Source organism: Centroberyx affinis, unplaced genomic scaffold, assembly GCF_046629955.1.
Source record: "Centroberyx affinis isolate AG114_WGS23_722 - 3 ecotype Tasmania unplaced genomic scaffold, CSIRO-AGI_Caff_v1 ptg003356l_1, whole genome shotgun sequence".
NCBI lineage: Eukaryota > Metazoa > Chordata > Actinopteri > Beryciformes > Berycidae > Centroberyx > Centroberyx affinis.
Window position 1 is genome coordinate 73,694 of NW_027281350.1, and position 22,397 is coordinate 96,090.

At 43.3% G+C, this 22,397-nt stretch overlaps 1 protein-coding gene across 1 annotated transcript in view; it reads left to right on the forward strand.

Annotated features, from left to right (window-relative positions):
- The window catches only part of itgb5 (integrin, beta 5), a 44,199-nt gene extending 29,009 nt beyond the window's left edge, over positions 1-15,190 (forward strand). The window contains exons 12-16 of the mRNA XM_071538830.1: positions 8,427-8,649; positions 9,848-9,948; positions 11,883-12,002; positions 12,545-12,711; positions 13,281-15,190. Of these exons, the coding sequence (XP_071394931.1) occupies positions 8,427-8,649; positions 9,848-9,948; positions 11,883-12,002; positions 12,545-12,711; positions 13,281-13,376 (707 nt within the window). The 3' untranslated portion in view covers positions 13,377-15,190. The remainder of the gene's footprint in view (positions 1-8,426; positions 8,650-9,847; positions 9,949-11,882; positions 12,003-12,544; positions 12,712-13,280) is intronic.
- Positions 15,191-22,397: the final 7,207 nt, after the last annotated feature.

Here is a 22,397-nt window from a genome sequence, read left to right on the forward strand (position 1 = left end):
AGGACAATCTGTCAGTGTGTTGTTTTGCGAACAGGACCACGGTCTGTGGCTGGAAAATGCTTCTTCTGGCAGCTAATGTTTCAGTTCCTCCCACTCCTCTTGTGTTTTCCTGTGAACTATTGGAAGCCGATATGAGCGGATGCTGTCGCTGTGCGCTCTGGGGCTCTAAATCAGACACTGCTATCTGGATCTAAAAGATGAATCATAAGCCTATCATTGATTCCACATTATTCTATCTACTTTAATCTCAAAACATACAACTTGAGCCTTCATAATCCATCAGCTATATCTGACTATAATTTTTAGGCATTATCCCCAAAACACAATTAATCTTGTGCAGCATTTAGGCCCTTAAACTGGATGACATTTATTGCCGTTCCCCCCCTCCGTCATGTTTGCTTATTTTCCTTGCAGCGTAGAGAAGCTAGACCACAGTAGCAGTGACCTTGGAGAGGCAGACAGAAGAGCCTCTGTGTTGTGACTCTTCCTTATCTACAGGACAGTATGCATTCCAGCCTTTGGCCCTAAAAGAGGATTAGTACCCACTCTTCATGAGCCTGACGGAGAATGTGAGTGACAGTGGAAAAGAGCGAGATATAGCAATTGAACTTAAGACTGAAGAATGTCCTCTAGTAGGCCCAAAAAAGGACTGAAATGTTGACTGTTGAGAACTTATTTTAGAGTGATTTTTCATGTTGGACAGAGCCGATCATTCTCCAGTCTGTCAGGTTTCAGTCAAAAAAACTCTAGTTTAGTGCCTCGTCTGCAGTTTGGTGGTGGGCTGAAGGGAGAGGAGGCTGATGAGTGCTTACTCCCCTTGTTTACAGAAGCCACTGTCACTCTAGAGATTTCGCAGGGCTCACAGTTTCTCTGCTCATTTTTGTGGTTTTCTCACTGTCATGAAAGCGTCACTTCTGTTTCCATCTCTGTTTTGGCAGTCTCTTTATCTGGTCAGGAGTGCAGCGCTTTGCTAGATGTGCAGTTTAAGTTTTGGGGAGACTGGAACGGTTTCAACAGTTGACCACCACTGTGCCGGATCCTCTCTGCTGTCTCCATCTGGTCTGTTTGTTTGTGTAGTAATCCATCGCCTGAAGATACAAATAAGTGTGTGTTTGTGTCCATAATGGACACTACAATATCATTAAAGTTCCCCTCAAAGAGGAAGTACAGCCAAAACAAACCACTAGCCATTTTAGCACAGACTGACCCTGTACTCAATTTGAACGCAAAGCATGATGGGAACTCTTGTTTATTTCTTTTGTTTCTTGTTCCAACACACAAAAAAGAGATCAACTCCCAAGCCGGTTCCCTGAGGCTATGGCCAAACAAGCAACATATATAATCTAATCCCATAGCCGACTGTGTAATTAAGCTGTGTGGTTTTGGTGATATTGTTCTGCCGTCAAAGCTCTCCTTAAAAGTCAGTATGCTGCCCTCCTTCCCAGGGTCAGGGAGGGGCTGCATGCTATGATAGATATATCTAGGCTAACCCCTCTGAAATTAATGTTCAAAGCTCTGCGTCAGTTGTCATTTTTGTTCGTTTTTTTTTTATTTTTTTTATCAAATTTGAGAACAGAAGCAACTCCACCCAAACTGTAAATACATTTCAGTATAAGCAGCTTGGAATGCTTTCTAGGAGTTTTGTGCAGTAGAGCAGTAGTACAGTAAAGCCTTCATTTTACTGTATGAGGCTCAGACATAATGCGTCTAATCCAAAAATGCATGTTCCATATCTAGCAAGGAATTTACCCATGAGAACACAGACACCAAAATCATCCATGTGTCCTCGGGAGATCATTTGCTCCACTGCTTCATGCTAACTCTTTAGCTACACTATGCTGGGTGATAGTAGGGCCATTAGCATTATCCAAAGTAAGAAAACTGACCTCTTAGTAATATAAAGTTGTTTTTATCATATGGCCTCTAGGTTAAACTAGATTGAAAAAATGACTCAATAACACTGTTGTAACCAAGTTTATTTTTAGAACTATTTCAGGTGAGCAACCATGTATTCATCCATCCTGTGCAGTGATTTTTAGCTGTACACAGTCTTGCCCCCTAACCACCTTCAGTTCCTATGGAAACAGGGAAAATAGTCCCTGATTCTTCAAAACAGTACAATATTTTTGTATCATATTTAATACAAACTGTCTTAGACGCATATAATTTAAGATTACTTACCTTTTCCCTTTTAGACGTGCTACAAGTTCTCTTTTTTTTCCACTTTCGATATTTGTTGCTGACTCAGCATAGTGTATGCTAAAGTGTTGGCATGGAGCACTGGAGTGAATGGTCTAGTGGGGACATGCTCGTTACCTCTTGTCTTGCATAGTGGATCTTGTTTTTTTCCCATATTCATGTGAAGCAGCCTAAATCAAGCGCACCACAAGTATGTCAAATATTCAATGTAGCTTTTCATCAGGCTCAGCTGAGAGCAGGAAGCAGGGCTACGCTTCAGACGGTGACTGGGGACGTGGGAGGTCAGAGGGCATGTTTTCTTTCCCCACACACACACACACACACACACACAACCTCTGGGATACAGGCAGCTCTTTGACCGCCACTGCAGGAAGTGTCTCTCTCTCTCTCTCTCTCTCTCTCTCTCTCTCTCTCTCTCTCTCTCTCTCTCTCTCTCTCTCTCTCTCTCTCTCTCTCTCTCTCTCTCTCTCTCTCTCTCTCTCTCTCTCTCTCTCTCTCTCTCTCTCTCTCTCTCTCTCTCTCTCTCTCTCTCTCTCTCTGTCAACATTGGGAAGGAGAAGGGAGCTCACAGCCTCCCCTGTGTTACTCCCCTCCGTACTGCAGCCCTAACATACCGCTCCCCCTGCATGCAGCTGCAGCATCTCAGGCAGAGGATTCCTAATGAGGGTTATCGAGTTCCTTGGGTCAATACACTGACCTTTTAGCTTTGCAGGGGCGAATTATCCAGGCCAGATAAAGAATGCTGACTTGATGTAAAACGGACCATATGGCCTCTTGGAATGTGGAAGAGGCTAGTATGTTGTGTGTAAACACTGTTGATATGATGATCGGTTTTGGAAGTGTGTTAAATATCATGGGCACACTTCCAAAAGTCCTTGAATGTTTCTGGATTTCAGAAAAATAAAACAAGGCCTTGAAAGTCTTTAAAATGAATGGATGGCTTTGAAACTACTTGACTTTTATTAAAATACTATATATCACCCAAATTCATCAATATGCCTCACCTCTCAAAGGGTTTCACCAGGATTTCTTGACAACAAAGTCAAATGAGTCTAATTTTACCAGTCATGGCTTAACGGAAAACCTGCCAATTTTGAGTGCTTGAATATCTCTAAAAAAGACCTTTACAGTCATTGAACAGTCATTGAATTGTTCAAGTGAGAGTGGGCGCCCTGCTATCAGTTAGTCAGTTTGCTTTCATTCGACCAAGCTTCTTTTATGATTTAGAGATTAAACTTTTAGAGCCATGGCCCTATTTTTAAAGCTTTCCACAAACAAGCAGTGAAAGCAGAGCGTTGAATAGCTCAAACTCAGAAGGGCAGACATGATGCTTTCAACTAGACACAGCCGCTCTAAAGCAACTGGAGCTGTGTTCGGGGAATTTGACAGATTATCTCTTTCTTTCTCTCGTGAGAAGCACAGAGGAGAGGATGATGAGTCAAGTACCACTTTGGACGCTCTAATGCGGCGGACAGGAAATATTTGGAAATGCAGGCAGCGGTCGATTGGGTCCAGACATCAGAAATAACCCTGGAAACATTCTGTTTATGTTGGACGCCTTCATGACACAGGCGGCATGAGTTTACTTTCACCTCCTGTTTGTTTTAAAGCCCACTCTCTCATTGTCTGGCACATTTACATGCTGCGGTGTGTAGCTCATTTCCCTCTTATGTATCTCCTAACATTGACTTTACCCTATATGTATTTAATGTTGCAGTCCAACATTCCTCCGGACAGCAAATATGGTTTTGTATAAACAGCAGGCATGAACCTAGTACCGGCTCGGTTTGGCTCGGTAGTGCAAAATGTATTCTCGATCCCATAATTATCCCTACAAAGTCAGCCAGTCTGACAAGTCAATCATACTCAACACATAGAGAGCCTATAATTCAGCTGCTGTACATTTTCATGGGGCTAGTGCTTCACTATCTGGGGTGCCAACCACTAGCTTGAAGGTAACTCTCTCAAACTCATCTAATGCCTGACTCTTATTGTTCACCTCACATTTCTTTTGAAGCTATTCCCTACTGCTAATGATGTATATGATATAGGCCTAGTATATGATGTTAGTATCTATATGATGTAGTAAACAATGTATATGAAGTATGTACAGTGCTGTGCAAAAGTCTTAGGCATATGCCAAAGATATACATAAAGCGAAGATGCTTTCAAAACTAATGAAATGAAAAGTTTCTGAATATCAAAAATTTACAATAAACAGCAGTCTACTGACACAGTAATGCAGAAAATAAATAAACATCTAAGACTTCTAAGAAATTTATATAAAAAATCTAGGGTGCCTAAGACTTTTGCACAGTACTGTATATGGCTTAGGTACAGTATATATATGTAGTATGTATATGTATGATGTAGTATAGTATTGTAAAGGCCTTTGAGACTCGACTGTGATTAAGGGCTATATAAATAAACAAGACTAGACTAGACTAGACTACATTTATTGGCATCAAACTGGTATAAGAAACTTCCATTTCACTTGAGAACAATGCTTTATTTATATCTGTGTGGGAGTGATTGAATGGTGCCCCAAATGCTGTATAGTTAAGGGTAAATCATGGAGAACTGGAAGGCTGGATCCCTCTTTCTATATGTGATTGGATGGGTTAGATTGGGATGTAATCTAAAGCTGTGGCTGTGAGTGGTGATAGCCGCCAGTCCTCTTCAGTCTCTTCTCTCTGTTTGTTTTGTGTTGTTTTTTTTTTTTCATGGCTGAGATTTATCCGGCACGGCAGCAGCGATGCGAGATGTGAATTAACTCGGTGACCTATATCCGCTCAGCAGAAGCAGAGAGCCTACGGTTAGAGCAACATGGGAGATGCACAACTGCACCAGGCCAAGTGCTTTGACAGCTTGGGTCCAGTTGCTCATTTCCTTTTGTCCTTCACTGATTTGATAACTGCATGTTAACAGCAAGCCCGTAAAACCATCAGCTGTAGTCTCGCATATACACCCGAGATATGGGAAAGGATAGTTTGCAGACATTCATGGGAGAGGGAACACAGCCTATGAAGTCAAGGTTGCAGTCATGGTTGTCTAGAACGGTCCCTTCTGTGTCGCTTTGACTCGACTTGGCTCCTTGACCAGGCTGACTGAATGTCTACAAGCAACGTCATGGAAAAGTTACAAGGAAAGCAGTCGGGTCACAGTTTCTGGAGAATCTGAACACATTCCATATCTCCTCCTCCGCCACAGCTGTGTTTATCATTTAGTCGGGTTTAATCTCACTATCGGGCGGCAAGTCACGACGGCCAGACAATAAGCCAAAAGAAATCAGATGACGTAGCAGCTCAATAACAAAAAGGAACGGGGAATAGAGCCTGTGCACTTGCTCCGAACATCTGTTTCAAGGCACGGCGATGACTGTCGAATGTGGGCTTAGAGAGTGTTGAGTGTTGGTATTCTTCAGTGCACAGTGAATGTGTTCGCTCCTGGCAAGATGCCAGCTCCTCCTAAGAATGGGGCGGAGGAGGCATCTGTTCTCAGTATTTAGATGAAGGAGCAGCACTGTGGGATGCTATTTACCATAATTTGATACCATGAGGACATTCCTAACTCATTGTGTGATAAGACATAAGATAATGCACTGTAGCAGCTTTTATAGCATTAAAATGACCGCGTCTGGGTCTTTGTTTAGAGCATTTTATTGCATTATAATGGTGGAATGAGATGGCTGCTACAGGCAGGCCCTACAGTTGAAGGGACTGTGGGATTCTGGCTGTCATATGATTCAGAAATCCCGCTGAGCTGAGATGGGAAGGAAAATACTGTTGCATAGATTGCATCAGAGGAAATACTTTCACTGTTTTCCTTCTGGGTATGGAGACCTATTAATGCAGAAATTTTAATAAAACAGTTTCAACTGATGTTGCGCAAAGATTCTCTCTCCTTTTCTCACACTCAAGACAACTCGCCGCTATAAGATCAAGCTACAGTATTTATTTCTGTGTGCTATCACATTCACTGGTATATATCATAGGAGGACTCCAGGCAATTCCAGCCTAACCTGACGAGATGGCAAACTTAATACACACACACACATTTCCCAGTCACACAAACAATGAGCAGAGGAGTGTGCTGGCAGCAGATGTGCCAGCGGCTCGTTGGGACTTGTTGGACAATAAGCCCATGACAAAGAAGCAGCACTTCCCCATCTTTTATCCTGCCAAACTGTAAAGATCAAACCTGGCTCCACCTCGGCCTCTGAATGCCCCGGCAGCAGTGCCCTCTTTTTAAGGACATGTTCCCAGGGCCGGGCGCTGTGACTCATGACACTCGTCACAGCAGCCTCCACTGACCCAAGGTTTGGGAGTGGCTCTTCAGACCATTAACCAAAAAAAAAAAGATTAATTTGACCAGTCTCAATCTTTCCACCTCTTGAGTACACGGTTCCGCAGTCTGCTCTGAATAAACGAGAAGTGAGACTTATTAACACAATACCTCTGTCGAAATGCAGAGGGATACTTGAAAGAATGTGTTGCACGTCTGGGAGTCCAGACAGGGTGTTGCACAACCCTGGCCATTTTGTTTTGATTAATCTGAGTGCTTCCTATTCGCAAAAGTTTCTGTGACCTCTTTGAGGATCGAGGCTCTGTTTTTCTTCTCCACTGTGTCTATCTGAGGTTAAGTGGCACCATAATCTGACTGTTCCCTGACTGACATGCATGTCTGTGGAACAAAAAAGAACATCCACTCTTTGACAGACAGCAGTGATTTAATTTTTAAGTGACCTATTTTCTCCTCAGTCCCCAGTTAAATCTCCTCTTTAACCCCAGTCTTAGATCTAATTTATATATTACCCACATTACATATGATTGACGATTTGGAATATTCACCAATCCTTCCTTTTGTCCTCAACAATTCTGTCTTCACTATTTTCCCCATTCCTACTGCAGAGGAAAGGACGTATATGAAACAGCGCTTATAGGAGCATAACTATGGTGTTCATTAGTGCACCCCCAATTGCTTATTCCATTAGCTTTATGATAAACCAAATGACGTAAGGCTCTTCCATAACCAACAGGTTTCCTTCCGCTACAGTCAGGTCCAACACCTGGAATACATTACTGTCCTCCCTGAAGATTAGACCGATCTTCAGGTTCTTAGAGTAGCACTAGGAAAGTTCCCACACAAGACCATGCAAGGGCCACTTTCCAGATTAAAGCGCCTTTACTGAGATGACCATTGCATGTGTAGAGGGATTGGAGATCCCATCCTCCATAATGAAGCCACATGCTGCCTTTTTTACAACGGCTTAGATCCAGTTGGGAATACCGTCGGAACAGTTAGCCGTTGCAGGATCATCACTAGGCCTTTTACTACCAGCCAGCTTTGGAGGGTCTCAAGCTCAGCAGCTGCTCTTGTATGTCTGACACATTATAGTATCAGTGCTTTTTCCATGCTTCCTCTCAATGTGGAAGTTGGGCCGAATCACATTTCCCCTGATAAAGACCTAGACTTCTTAGATGTGGCATTGTGACCTTTTTTTGTTCTCGCTATAAAACAAGTGTTTGCCTTGACCAAGTGTGCCCACCTCCCTTCCGTCCTCTCCTTTTCCAGCTGTGATAACAGAGCGATCCTTAATGAATGTATTCCTTGTGGAGGGTCTCGGAACAGCTGGCGTGAAACAGGCTTGTCCGGCAGTGTTACCCCGATTACAGCTGCTGTCAGTCTGTGCCGCGGGGAGAGCGGCCGCACAGACCACCGAGACAAATCGGTGTTTCAGCAAGACTCGTTATCTGAGGCTTGGCTCTTCTTGGACTGTAGATAATGTGTTAATGAGCGCGGTGCAGAAGAATGAGTACTTTGAGGCTCAGTGCTGGTCATAGATGTGGATTAGATCACCGCTGTTGTTGATGAGCTCTTCCCAGCTGCTCCACTTGTTTACTATTGGAGAGGAAGGTCAGCCTGTCTCTCTTAGGAAGAGGAAACTGAAGTGGACTCTTTATGTGCGTGTGTGTGCCCACCTGATTACAATGGCATATGCCTTGGAACATATGCTTTTATCCAAGTGTTATGCTGTACTCATCAAGCTACATGGGACTAATGATTTTTGTCTCCATGAATACACCTAGGATGAATTTTGTCTAAACACTGAGGCATTGTATTAAGAAAAAAAAAACACTTCCAAGGCAGTTGTGTCAATCCAGTAGTCACTGGCTGTTTCGTCGTATGACCTTTACTGACTTCCTCTTTGCTCCTCTCTTGCCCAGGTCATGGAGAGTGCCACTGCGGGGAGTGCAAGTGCCATGCCGGTTATATCGGCGACAACTGTAACTGCTCCACGGAGACGTCCTCCTGCATTTCGGATGACGGGCAGATCTGCAGCGGGCGAGGCAGCTGTGTGTGCGGCCGCTGCCAGTGTACTGAGCCGGGGGCCTTCGGAGACACCTGTGAGAAATGCCCCACCTGCCCCGATGCCTGTGGCACTAAGAGGTATGGAGCTGCAGCTGAATTTCTTCTTCTTTGGCTAGTATAGGAATATGTTCTCATCTTACACCGAAAACTTAAATAATAATAAAGTAATGATCCACAGTATTTTCATGTGAATAAAGATGTTTTGCTCTCTGTAATGCAGTAACAACAGTGATTCAGCTTATAGCCAGTTTGTGAAAGCTGTCATGTTTGCCTTTCTAAACACCCGTTGTCTGGAATGTCTTTCCTGTGGGAAAATTCTCTGGCACACAGGAAGTAATGCATTTTATGGCAGCAGCAACAGCGGTTTGTTTGGAATCAATAGAAGAAGCAATAGCTACCATGGCTGAACAGAAAAAGAAAAGAGCGCCACCTACAGAAAGTCAAACTGCATCAACAGAAAATCCAAGGAAAAAGACAAAGTCACATTACTGGACACACTGTTTGATTGACAGGTGATCTCTGGGAAGTGCAGTGCAGAAACACCACAGCAAAGAACACAATATCGCACATCACCACTAAAAAGTCTTATAAAGTTAGGGTTTTTGCCGTGCTTGTAGCAGTTGATGGTGGAGGGGTTAATGGGTTCATCGTATGAGAAGAGAGGTAGAAAATTGGAGTCAAGATTTGCCCCAGTGATGAGACGCAGTAAGCCAGGCAGGGCAACGGTCAGGCCATCCCACACAGTCCGAGTCAGAGACGGAGTCAAGCCCCTCATATAACTCACTCACTTATGGAACGATCTTAGCTTTGATGACAAAGTCAGAAGAGAGATGTTCAGATAACTCTCATGCCATTTGTGACCCGAAGAAATGAAACGGTTGCCCTGCTGGTTTAACTTGCATCAGTCACCCAGACTCTCTTTGAGGTTGGGGCTCAGAGTCTATGTGGAGTCTAGTTAGAGAATGGGCTTCTGTCAGCAGGACGGGACAACCGGTCTGTCCTCTCAACAGGCTCCTGTAGACACACATGGCTCTGGTTTTCCAAGGTAAATGGCGAACTTTGCGGCACGACCTTTGACCCTTGACCAGACTTGACTTTAGAGACAGGTCACCACTGCTCTGTCAGCTGTGGGCACTGCATTTGTCCAACCTGTTGGAGAGGACCAATTTGCTTTTTTCTTTAAAGCTCACGCATGAATGAAATGTTAAGACTTTTTTAAACATTTGAGTGGAAGTTGTACTTGTTTTTCTGTTGAACTTGTACTCCTCCGCTCCAGGGAGTGTATCGAATGCCGGCTTTTCAACTCAGGGCGGCTTGCTGACAACCAGACCTGCCAGCGCCTGTGCAAGGATGAAATCATCACCGTGGAGACCCTCAGTGAGTAGACACAAGTTCTTATTCATAAACACACACACCCACCCACACAGAGCAGCTGGCTGGCAGAGAAAAGTATTCACATCTGTGGCATCTGTAACAGTTTCACTTTAAGCATTACATACCTCCTCCACTGTCACTTTTTATTAGACATTTCACCATTGTTATTGTTGGGCCCTGCCAAAATACAGTATGTTGCCCAGTGATTTCAGCTAATGTGACACATTCAACGCCTTTGATGTGATGAAGTACACACACTCACACAATGACCTAACAGTATGTTTGCAGCACTATTTTGTTGACACATGTTTTAATGTGTAAACAAGTGGAAGTTGGCATAATTTGCATGTTGCCTACCAATTGGTAAGGTGTGGCTCAGTGGGAGTGTCGACTTGATCCAACCTCTCAAATCTGTTTCCAGCTTTCCAGTTTTGTGTATGTTAAGATATCACAATGTCTCACACACATCTAGAATTGGTTATGAAAGCACACCCTGTGCACAGTGGGCGGCCATGTCTTGATGTTTATGTTATTATGTGGCGGGTGTCCGTCTGGGCCTCTCATGGCACCGCGGACACCTTCGCTCCCCTAGATAGCATGCAATAACAGGCGGCGCCAGCCAAACCCCTAATTTGGTTCAAAGAACTCAGTCCATTAAAGTATGAAGTCCTCCGTAAGCCCTCCTCTCTCCTGCCCTCTCGATAGGTGGCGTGCCCCACCTGCTAAACAAACATTTAATTCTATCTGCTCCTATAAGGAGTTGCCGTTTAAAAAGCCAGGGACCTGGAATCCTAAGCCCAGCAGTCCAGACTGTGTCCCAGTGTGTTTACTATGAGTCCTTGTATCTCCTAAAAGCTTTTTTCCTTCCCTCCCAGCCTGGTGGGAGATAGTTAACCAATGTCTAGGGAATGTATTAATAAGTGCATGCTGATTTATGGCGTTGCAGGGCATTGTGATGCTGCCTGAGACAGTGGGGATGGTGGTTGCGAGGCTAGTTAGGCTATTTTAAGACCATTCCATATTGGCCCAGCATGGCCCTGGCCCAGATCCGAAGTGTTTCATAGCATTCCCCACTAGTTCAGCCATCTGACTGGCCCTAATGGACTCCACATGTACATTCCGGATACTTTGTGCATGAAATAGAGGAGGGGCTGGTGGAAGATGAGCAGAGGGAGGGGAGGGGTGGACAGGGGCAGCCTGACCTCACACTCCCCCATGGGCTTAGACTGTTTGGATGATGAAGATTGAGTGAAAACAAGGGCATCTCAAATCTCAGTGCCTCTATCTGGGAATGCATTGTCTCACCCAGTCGTGATTTCACAGCAAAGAAATGTGAGCGATCTACCGGCGATTCACAAATGTTTTCTGTTTTTCCCTCAGAGCTGGCTGGCTCCCCAATTTTCTCTCTCTCTCTCTCTCTCTATCTCTCTCTATCTCTCTCTCTCTCTCTCTCTATCTCTCTCTCTCTCTCTCTCTCTATCTCTCTCTCTCTCTCTCTCTATCTCTCTCTCTCTCTCTCTCTCTCTCTCTCTCTCTCTCTCTCTCTCTCTCTCTCCCCTTCCCTGAAGCCAGATCCAAAGCACCTGTTGATAATATTAATATCAATAATAATATACATAATGGTGATAATTATCATGATGATAATAATAATACTTCTCAAAACACAGTTAAAGCACTTTACAAAGGCATAAAAAATCAAACAAATAAAATTGACAGAAAAATTATTAAAAACAAAGTAAGAAATATGAAAGCTAAGATGTTTACTAAAAATTCAATACACAAAAGCAAGTTAATAAAAGTGATTTTTAAGTTTGAAGTGCTTTAAAAGATGATACTGAGGTCGTTCCAAAGTATAAGAGCCCTGATAGCAAAAGCTTTATCGCCTTTTGTTGCATCGATTGAAACTCTGTGTGTCTCCCTCTCTCTTTTTCTTCCAGACACAGAGGAACCCGGCGCTGTGCTTTGTCTGTACAAGACGGACAACGACTGTGTCATGAAGTTCACATACTCTGAACACGCCAATGGACAGTCTGTCCTCACAGCTCTCAAAGAGCCAGGTCAGTCCTGCAGACACTTTATCACCAGCTGCTCGTACTCACAGCTATGGATCAAGAAAAAATGTATTTCTCCCTTGTTTATGCCTTTCTGTCACTGCACTAAGTGGCTGAGTGTTTGTGTAACATTGTTGGTCTGAAATTAATACCTGCCAAGCGCAGAATGCCATTCGTTGAGGATTTATGTGGAATGTGGAGCATTCGTTCTATGTGTGCGTCTTGTAATTTGTATTCTGTTGCACTTGATGATGAATTACAAACTTAGTACATTATATAACTGAGTGAGCAAGTTTTAGACACAGTACTTGATTCTATACACAAAATAGCATTGAAAACAGGGTAGGGTGACATATTTCTATGAAAAATGTATATTAAATATTTTGGCCAGTAAACATTATTCTTGGCTTTTTAATATTTTGTATTTTACGAGCCCTTGGCAGGTGAGTCAGAAAGACACTTTCAGGAGTTTGAAACATCCAGGCTATTGTTGTTGGCTATTTTGTGCTGACTTGCTCTCCTTTCTAATATGCCCTTTGCCCTCTCAGAGTGTGGTGGGGGGCCGGACGCCCTGACGGTGCTGCTGGCGGTGGTGGGCAGCATCTTGCTGGTGGGCATCGTGCTGCTGGCTGTTTGGAAGCTGGTCATCACCATTCATGACCGGCGGGAGTTTGCACGCTTCCAGAGTGCGCGCTCCCGTGCGCGATACGAGATGGTGAGGATACAAACGTGTATAATACAGAGCGGTGGACTTCAGGCTCGGGGGAATACATTACATTGTGCTGTACAGCTGACACACATTTGGACCATAATTCACCTTATCCACTGCTGCTGCGGTAACCTGAGGTCAGGCTGCAGTAGAATTTGATGTGATGTGTGTGACTGTAAATATGATCAGTGTGAACAGTCCTAACTAGACACATCCGTTGGAGCACAGACATCACATGCCCATTTAGACCGAAGGGCCAAACCTTGAGGCCCCTTGGATCGCTAGAGCGGTCAGTGAGAGTTCAGCCCTCGATCCTTCTTCTTCTGCATTTTAATGTGCAGCCTGCAGCCTGACCTATTTTACCCATTTACACACTATTGTACCAGTATGAAGCCTACTGGGTTGTCCTTCCTCCCTCGAGCAGAGTTCAGTCAACTGAAAGACGAGCGCAGTGTGTCTCAGCAAATTGTTAAAAAAAACTTTCATTAAGCGCCCGTCATCCTGTGACGGACCCGAAAATGATGATCACTACGTTAACTTTCTGTCTTTGTGTCTCCCTCTCTCCCTCCTCCCAGGCCTCCAACCCTCTGTACAAGCAGCCCATCTCTACCCACGCGGTGGAGACAGATTTCAGCATGTACGGAAAGTCCTACAACGGAGGGGTCCACTGATCCCTCGCCAGCACAGGACACGGCAGGACCGGTCCAACCCACGGAACGACGGAGAGCGAGGCCGAGGTGGAAAGCGGACTAAACACACCCGTGCCTCTGCACAGTCCACAACTGATAACGGAGGCGAAATGAACCAGACTGTATATCCGAGGGGAAATTTTGTGGCCTTTTTTTTTTTTTTTTCTTTTTTTTCTTTCTGGAGGAGAAGCCAGCCGACCACGGAGATGTGATGCGACTTTTGTTTTAGTCTGCGTGGTTTGCTGATGGCAGTGGAAGTCGGCGGAGGAGAAATGAAGCGTGGACTTGTTTGAAGAGAGAGGGCAGAGTTAGCAGTGAGTTTGTCCACAGTAATGAACCGCTTGGATGTTATATAAGAGAAACAAACTCACACAAAACCAATAGCTCCTACCACCTAAAAAAGCAGTATACATTCATTGTACAGCAAAGGCAAGGCATCGGCTTATATTTGTATGTATATTTTTTTAAACTCTGAAAATGCCTTCCTTCACTACCAACTATGCATCCAACAGTACTTCCCTCTCAGCAAGTGGAACTTCATCTGACTTCAACGTCAGAGGATTTCAAGTTCACAAGATTATAAAAAAAAAAGAAGCACATATTTTTGAAGGTGGCTATGATGGCATTGCGGTACTACTAACATTTAATGAGCAATAGACTTACTTCTTTCCTTCGTTTTGCACAGAGAATATTAGGAGTCGGTCTCTTAAAGATTTTCACTCTTTTGTATTGTGTTTGTGTGTTGTTGTACGCTCCGATTGCACTCCCATCTCTTGATCTGTTTTGCAAGATATCAACTTCAACGGCCTCTACACCCAATCTGAAATGAACTCACAGGTTAAATACTGTATAAGCCATAATGTGGGAACTACTTTGCCTTGCGTTCTCAGATGACAAGGTATAAGATTTGTAACATTCAGTATCCACAGGGATATACAATAGATCATCTAACTCGGATTATACACATATGCAGTACTTTGAGATCTACACAAGTATGTACTGGCCTTGGGTTAATCTGGAACTGGGCATATGTCTGCCACAGTATAAACTCCCTGTGTGATGGTGTCCACCCTGCCTGCTGTGAAGAGGGCGGAGAGATTGAGAGGGTGGCGACCGGGGTCATAAATCTAACACACCATTCCCACAGGAAGAGGCGGGGTCCGAAAATTGGCACTGGGAGATCTGACAGGGATAGAGGATAAGCTGGGAGCTGGGAGCGGTCAGCCTGGGGGGAGGGGAGGCGCTCTGTGGCCTTTTTTTGCAACGGTCTTAAAAATTGGTGGAGACTTGCAGTTTGTGCGCGTGAGCGAGTGAGAGTGAGTGTATGTGCGTGTGATAAGAGTGTGTGTAAACGTAAGTACATACTGCGGACTTTATGTACATACGGTGCCAAATGCAATATGAAAACACAGCCAGTGAGTGTTCACTTGGCCTGTCTTGGCACGGTGTGGTAAAATGCACCGGCACGCACCGATTTCAGTTCAACCACACAGCAGCAGTGCAGCATTCTTCCTGTACAGTACCGACCGTTTTCACACGGATTTCACACGTTGTCCGCCAATGGACTCACATTACTCCATGTTTATGTAATACTGCACACAGAGCAGATATGTAAACGAACAATAAACTGATTTATGTCAAAGCAAATGAGTCTGACGTGTTTGAACCAGTCATAGACTATATCTTTACAAAGGCCACACTGTTGAAAAGAGGCAAGTGGCATGAATTGGAGGTCTGTGTGTCTGTGTGTGTGTGTGTGTGTGTGTGTGTGTGTACGTACGCAGTCTAAAAAGCATAGTGAAACATCTGTGAGCGTTGGCTTTCTCCACCAACAACTGTGTGACCCTCGGCCCCACACACACACACACACTATGTTTGATCCTCTGAAGATGTGTGATCACACAGACAGGAAGGGGTGGTCTGATGCTGTAATTTACGCCACTGTGTCAGCCATGATGAACCCATTCGCATGCATCTGGAACTGCCCTTTTAATTATGTATTTCGTCAGGACTTGCATGAAATCAACATATGTAATATCCAAGAGACATTTCTACAGAACAAGCCCATTAGAGATCCTCCTGACAATCTTTGTGTCTAAAAACATTACAAACAAGCAACTACTGCTCCTTTGGCTATTAGCATGTGGTCTCTGGCTAATGTTTGGCAGGTAAGACCCATCCTCTGACGGGGGAAACTGATGCTGTGATGTGGAACAAGTCTATGAGACTGTATGGACTGTTATTCCTGCCTGGGGTGAGCTCATAAATCTCCCTCCCTCTCTGTCCCCCTCCTGCCTGGGAGAGAGTCTGCAAAGAGACTGCTGCCAGCGCAGTTACACACATGTGAAGTCATTTTTTTTTTCTTCAGGGCGGAGCGCAGGTTTCATCTGAGGGAAGGGGGGGTGGCATGTTAAATGTCTAGTATCTCTCTCACTCTCTCTGTCTCTCTCTCACTCTCTGTTCCTCTCCCAGCTTTTCTGTCTGACCAAACCTAGCTGTAATTAGGCTACATACAGCGTCTGTCTTTTGATATGTCACCAGGTTTGGATAGTTTGGGCCAGCTCACTAGCGTTCAAAAAGAGAATCCACAGTATTGAACATCAAGGAAAATAAAACCCCCGAGGGGCTTAATGCTGATGATCAAGACGAATCACCGGTGTACTGAGCGGAGGCCTGGCCCTCATTAACACAATCAATTAATTAGTTGTCATTGACCGGCCCAGCACACACTGAAGTGGGTCAGTGGGATAATGGAGAAAAGTGACGCACATGCTTGTCCCTTCTAGGTCTGTTAGGGAAGCCTTCTGTTCAAAGTGATTTAGAGTAAATTTATTGCATTTTTGTAAACACACTTTATATTCTAAGATATACATACTATATACATTCCTCTTTTATGGAGACATGTCCATAAAGGTGCAGGAGTTTCTTTGAGCTTTTCACAAGGACCAAGAGTTCACTAAAGTGTCCATTTCTACCATTTACAGAGGCAACTTTTTCATCCTGTGTGGGTGTTCGTCAAGCCATGAATCACTTAGCAGGTTGTTTTGACTAGTTCTCTAGTTTCCACAAATGCATATGAGTGGTTCAGTTCCAAGATCTTAACTGTACTGGAAATGTTCTTTGACGTTTAATGATAAGTATTTGAAAATACAACAGGTCATATTCTCTAAAATGCTATTTGGTAAGTGGAGGTCTTGAGTCAACTTAAACCTGATCCATAGTTAAGTTAACCATCAATCCAAAAAAAAACCCAGTTTTAATGGAGTAGGAGTCATATTTTTCAAATGATGGATATTCATTTTAGAATTAAACTCTTCATATGTATATGATAACTAGTTTTGGACTTTTGCAGAGTGCTTCACTGTTGGGGAAAATGTCCCAAAATTAAGTTCATGTTTTGCTTTTATGAGGCCTAATAAGAACTGTTTGTATGTGTTTTTGTGCCTGCAAACGTGTTTCTGTGCATGCTGTAATTGAATGGCAGGCTGGTGAGATCATGCTTCCTCTCTGCTCCTGCTCTCCTCACACCCCGATGACAACTCCTTTTCCACTGGGAAGCTATTTCTGACTTCTGCCTGCTTCAATTTTTCAATTCCTACTTTTTGATTTCCTTCTTATGCAAAAATGTTCCTTTCTACAATCCTTCCCCCTTTTTCTCAGCACAACATCCACCCGTTCCATTCAGCCCTCCGCTCACCGTGTCGTTTCTCCTTTTCAGTTCTCTGCTGTCTCAGCATGACAGCTCTACTACTTAGAGGAATTGAAAGAGTGCGAGCTGAGGATACACCTTGTGCAATTTGCCATCTGGATGCATCTACTCTCATTAGCGACTTGCTTGGGGAGGAAATTCAATAACTGGCAATCAACACTGACACATTTGGAATTAGTGGAATGCTAACTGTGCTTCAGCAGCCTTTTTGCTCCAGAGTGGGAAATTCCACTTGACAGCGCTCTCCACTCCCACTTATCACCAGCTCACTCCGGACCTAGCCACACTGCATTAGTGCATTCAACAGAAAAAGTAAAAGCTTTTAAGTAAAAAATAAAAACGTAAAGCCCGAGCTGAGTGCTTCACCACACCCCAAAATCTATGGTGCACTTCTGCAGAGCCATATCAGACAGTGTCCAACAATTAAGATGCGTATTATAAACAGTGTCAGACCCCACAGCATGTCAGTGCTTCTGTCAGAAATGTTATCAAGCCAATTTATGGCTCGGTCTTTGCTAATTAAGTGCTGACTGCGTTACACAGACGCCTGTTTCACACCACACTGGAGGAGGAGGAGGAGAGAAGCTGCAACTGGTTTTCTATGGGGGATTAACCTCTTTTTGTGATGTAAATGTTGTGTGTAAACTACGGCCTAGTTCCCAAGTCCGGATGCTGAGACAATACGGGGAATGGGAGGTTTTCATGCGAGTCCATGTGTGTGTCAGCAGCTCACCCATCAACGGTCCCCTCTGTTGGCATCCACACACTTCCATGCATATGACCGTGTGGTGCGCTGCCCTCACATGCCTGCACTCAATATGCCAACTGCTCTGGGCCATATGCATCACAAAAGCTCTGTGAGCCATAGAAATTGACATTGTCAGGAAGTCACGCTGTTTGACCTTTGACCTCCTGTGGTTGAATGCTGTTATTGTCAAGCTGCACTGAGTTAGGTGTGAAATGCTGTAAAATTGCATAGAAAACACTGCTGCATCTATCCCCCTTCCTTCATTTGCCATGTTTATACTGCTAATATACCTTTAGACCATACCAAGATGGATAACTTAGTCAAAGTATCTGACCTAACTCTTGGGTTCAGATGACCTCTTGGACCACAAGATAGCACCATATCTACAATGTGATATAAAAGTAAATGGTGAATAACAGGAAACTGACAAAAGTCTGGAAACACCCAGTCTCTGCCCCCAAAGTGAAGGATCTGAACTTTCTGTATTTGTGTCAGGAGAATTTCCTGGCATCGTTTAGGTCCAAATGTCCCTCAGAGAATTAGGCATATTTTGAGCCATCACCTCATGATCCATTGCTTTCTTGATGGAAACTGTGTCCATGAGGATAGGGCATTGTATCCCTATCAGTGCCCTACAGGACCTGAGTGGGCGGGCAATTGGTTGACCAGCATGATGAGTTTAGGTTCATGCCAAGGCCCTCAATAAGCAAATTTGTCACTAGTTGAGCATATACTCAAGATGTAGGCAGTATGAAATTCCACATTTACTGTATTTGCATAGCGAGCACAGATTTGGTTGCTGAAATGTTGCTCCCCCTGTAGGACATTTGGGGCGTAGCGCCTTTTATTGACCCATTTGGAAGCACATTGTTAAGGTATTTTCTTCTTTTAGGGTTAGATAACGTGGTTGATACGCACCTGTCCAAATCAAACACTATAATCACAACAATACCTTGGATGCTGACTTGTGGTTATGTGAAGAAAAGGATTGCTCTTCAGAATCCTGTCTTATGCTGCCATCTGCTGGAGGGAAACTTGTCAGTAAAACCTGTGGACTGACTTTGACCCGAATGCTTTTTCATTTCTTATTTCAATGGAAAGCATCCATTGGACCCGTTGATGTCTATTTAGTGTGAAACAGTGAGCTGCTGAATGACTAGAGATATATAAACAGGTCTGGCACCGATCAGCAGAAATGTACTTCAACTCTGAGAAACTTGACAAACAACTTTAAACAAACACACTGTGTGTGTGTGTGTGTGTGTGTGTGTGTGTGTGTGTGTGTGTGTGTGTGTGTGTGTGTGTGTGTGTGTGTGTGTGTGTGTGTGTGTGTGTGTGTGTGTGTGTGTGTGTGTGTGTGTGTGCACGCGTATGTGTGTGTGTGTGTGCACACGTGTGTGTGTATGGACACAGCTGGATGCTTCAGAGAGAGCCCAATACAGCAGCTAGTCTCTCATCCATTGTAATTATGTGTATTGTTTTGTTTTGTATTACAGACAGATTCAAGTGGTTAGCTTTGCACGCATAGACAAGATGAAAGGAAACAAGATAAACACAAAGACCATTCAACAATTAAACAAATGCATAAAATGTAAAATAAATAAAAACATCCCATACCTCACATATTCTAAACAACAGTATACACGATATACTAAATGTGCTCTTAGATTTTAGTTTCTTAGATTTTAGTTTAATTTCTAGTATATATCTTCTATCTATCTTACATATAGCATGACAAGCTTGCATGGACATGAAGCTTTGAAGAAGGCTAAAGTGACAGAAATAAAAAATCAAGTATATCTGACTAAAGCAGATGGATTTGTTTTGTAATGATCACCAGAGCTGCTCCTTCATGCCATGTCTCCATTACTGGAGAAACAGCAGCTCAGAAACACGTGACACTGCCCTGCTTGGTCTTAGAAACGACCTGTGAAAATCAAACCAACCAAATATATTTCAGGTTAAAACTATGAACACAAGGAGGCTCCAACACTTCAAACAAGACCGACTTGGCTGGATGTCTGCTGCTCTCTGGTCCTCATCCTGCAGGTGGGAAGAGGCGTCGGTCAGGTAGGTAACAGCTGCTAGCAGCTTTCCTGCCTCTTAAAATATAGAAAATTGGTAATTTTATTGATGTTTGGTTGATTTTCTCCCTGGCATCACAAATAATTCAAGGGATTTCACCTTCAGAGAAACCTGTGTATGTCATGGTCCTCAAACTTCTGTGCATGGATTAGTCAATTTCTATGCATTGGTTAGTTGGATGTTGAAGGTACAGTAAAGATCTAAATCAAATCTATGTCCATCCTTAAGAATTGGAAAGACATGTACATGGTGTATTGTCTTTTCTGGTCTTAGTCTTGAATTATTTTCTTTTTTTAGTCTTCCATATTTACAGTCTATGATGTGGCCACAAGGTTTATAGGATGTAAGGGATAAAGACAATTATTTTCTCTGTTCATGAATACCTATGTTCCCCAAATCATTTGACAACAAATTTAATATTAGTTTTCTATATATAATAATATCAGCCTATTTCCGTTTTGTCTGTGCAATTTGGCAAATTATGGAAGTTTTATTTGCTGATCTTAATATATTAGCATATTAGCTGAGTAGACACCACAACAATGAATTTCTGCTTTTGAAAGCTGACTAGCTACTCTGACTTTACATTGACAGCCATCGTAGATCTCCCACAGCAGATCACCATGAAACACCATGAAGGGTCGTTTCTTTTATTCAAACGAGACGTTCCCTACTGTAACTGTGAAGTACTTCATGTTCCACATCATAGTACTACATAAGTTGTCAAAAGATGTTTAAGCACTGAAAATTATTTGTTGGGATTTCTATTATTGATGCTGCTGCTGATGATGACGATGCTGCCTTCTGATGTTAATTAGCCTGCAGTTTTGTGACTCTACTATAACAAAATCAAACCATTAGATGTGGATGTTACTCAGTTTTTTACAAGAAACATTATGTTGTAATGGATTTTCTTCTCTCTTCAACTTCCACCTGAGGTTCAAGGAGCTGAACAGAGAACGAATGAGACAAACTCTGACAATTTTCTCTTTGCTTTATTCTTCATATAACAGAGTACATCATACAACTGATATGTGGAGGGCCTGACAAAGGATTCACATCTTCAGGTTCTTTTTCTACCTACTGACCCCCCCCCTTCACATCATGCTCCACCTAGAAAGATGATCTGCTTCCAAACATTACCTCATATGATTCACTAATTGGTCTTACCCTTTGAATATGGTCAATACGTCATTCCAGCTACTAATTAAAGGAAAACACCTGATGTTCTGTACTTTCGGCTGAAACTAGGAGTATTCCTCCCTAATTCCTGTACCATACAGTTCCTGCTAAGAGTGCTTTCATCCTACCGTGTTTTAATAACCTCTCTCTTCTCTGGCAATAGCAGTTCCATCAGTCTTACCTATAGTGTGAAACTTCAGCATGAACTTAGTGACACTGATCTCTCTATTCTCTATTCAATGTGCTTAGTGCCTGAATACATGTATGTGTGCTGTCTGATCAAAGGAATGTGCAAATATATACTGTATATATATTTCTCTTTGATCATATTGGTTAAGTATAGATTATGCATTGATTATGAAAATAACATACTTTCCTTTAAAGGTGAGGATAACATCATTTCCTTCAACAACTACTATCATAATATAGGGGTAATTATAGTGTGGGGTTTGTCATTTTTCTCTTAACACACACTCTTGACACAAGAAACAATTCCTTATATTCTACATATTGAATAACCTATTATTTTGAGAGGAAAATATCACATTGGAAATTATGTTAAATCAGGATAGTCTACATACTGAACCTTGTTGAGTATTCTAGAGGGAAACTGAAGTAACTAAGGAGCAACAATACAAGCTCTGGGTCGTGGATGTTGTTCTAGGAGTGTTCGACTGCAAAGAGCCCTTTGATGAGACAGTTTCTCAGTGTGTGTGTGTGTGTGTGTGTGTGTGTGTGTGTGTGTGTGTGTGTTGTAGCTTGGCACGTGCCAGTGGCAGGATGTTAAGTCATGGAAGTGGCAGCCAGTAGGCAATACAGTAAAAACCGCCCAGGAACAAAGACACCATTATCCCTCTTCATCCCTCTGCATCCCTGCCTCCGTCCCTCCTCCCTCCTCGCTCCTCCCTCCTTCCATCCATCCCTCCTTCCCCTCTCCATCTGTGCCTGTTGTGTTTGATGTCCATGTGGAGTTTGAGTTACTTCACAGCGGCCACACACGGCCTGAGAGAGTCTGGACAGTAAAAGGAGAGCAGCTCCAGAAACGTGTTTGACATGTGTGGGGAGGATGTAATTGCAGTGCGGTAATTACTGACCACATGCTACCTCATCGCTCAGGGAAACTCTCCAGAGGTCAGTACTGTAGATGAATATCAAATAGTTCAAACAAATAGGTCTTCCACAACCAAACTGAATGAAACTAACCTGAGGTCCAGTTTAGCCCAGGCAGAATAACATTCAGGGTTAGAGGGGTTACTTTTGAAATACAATCCACTACTAT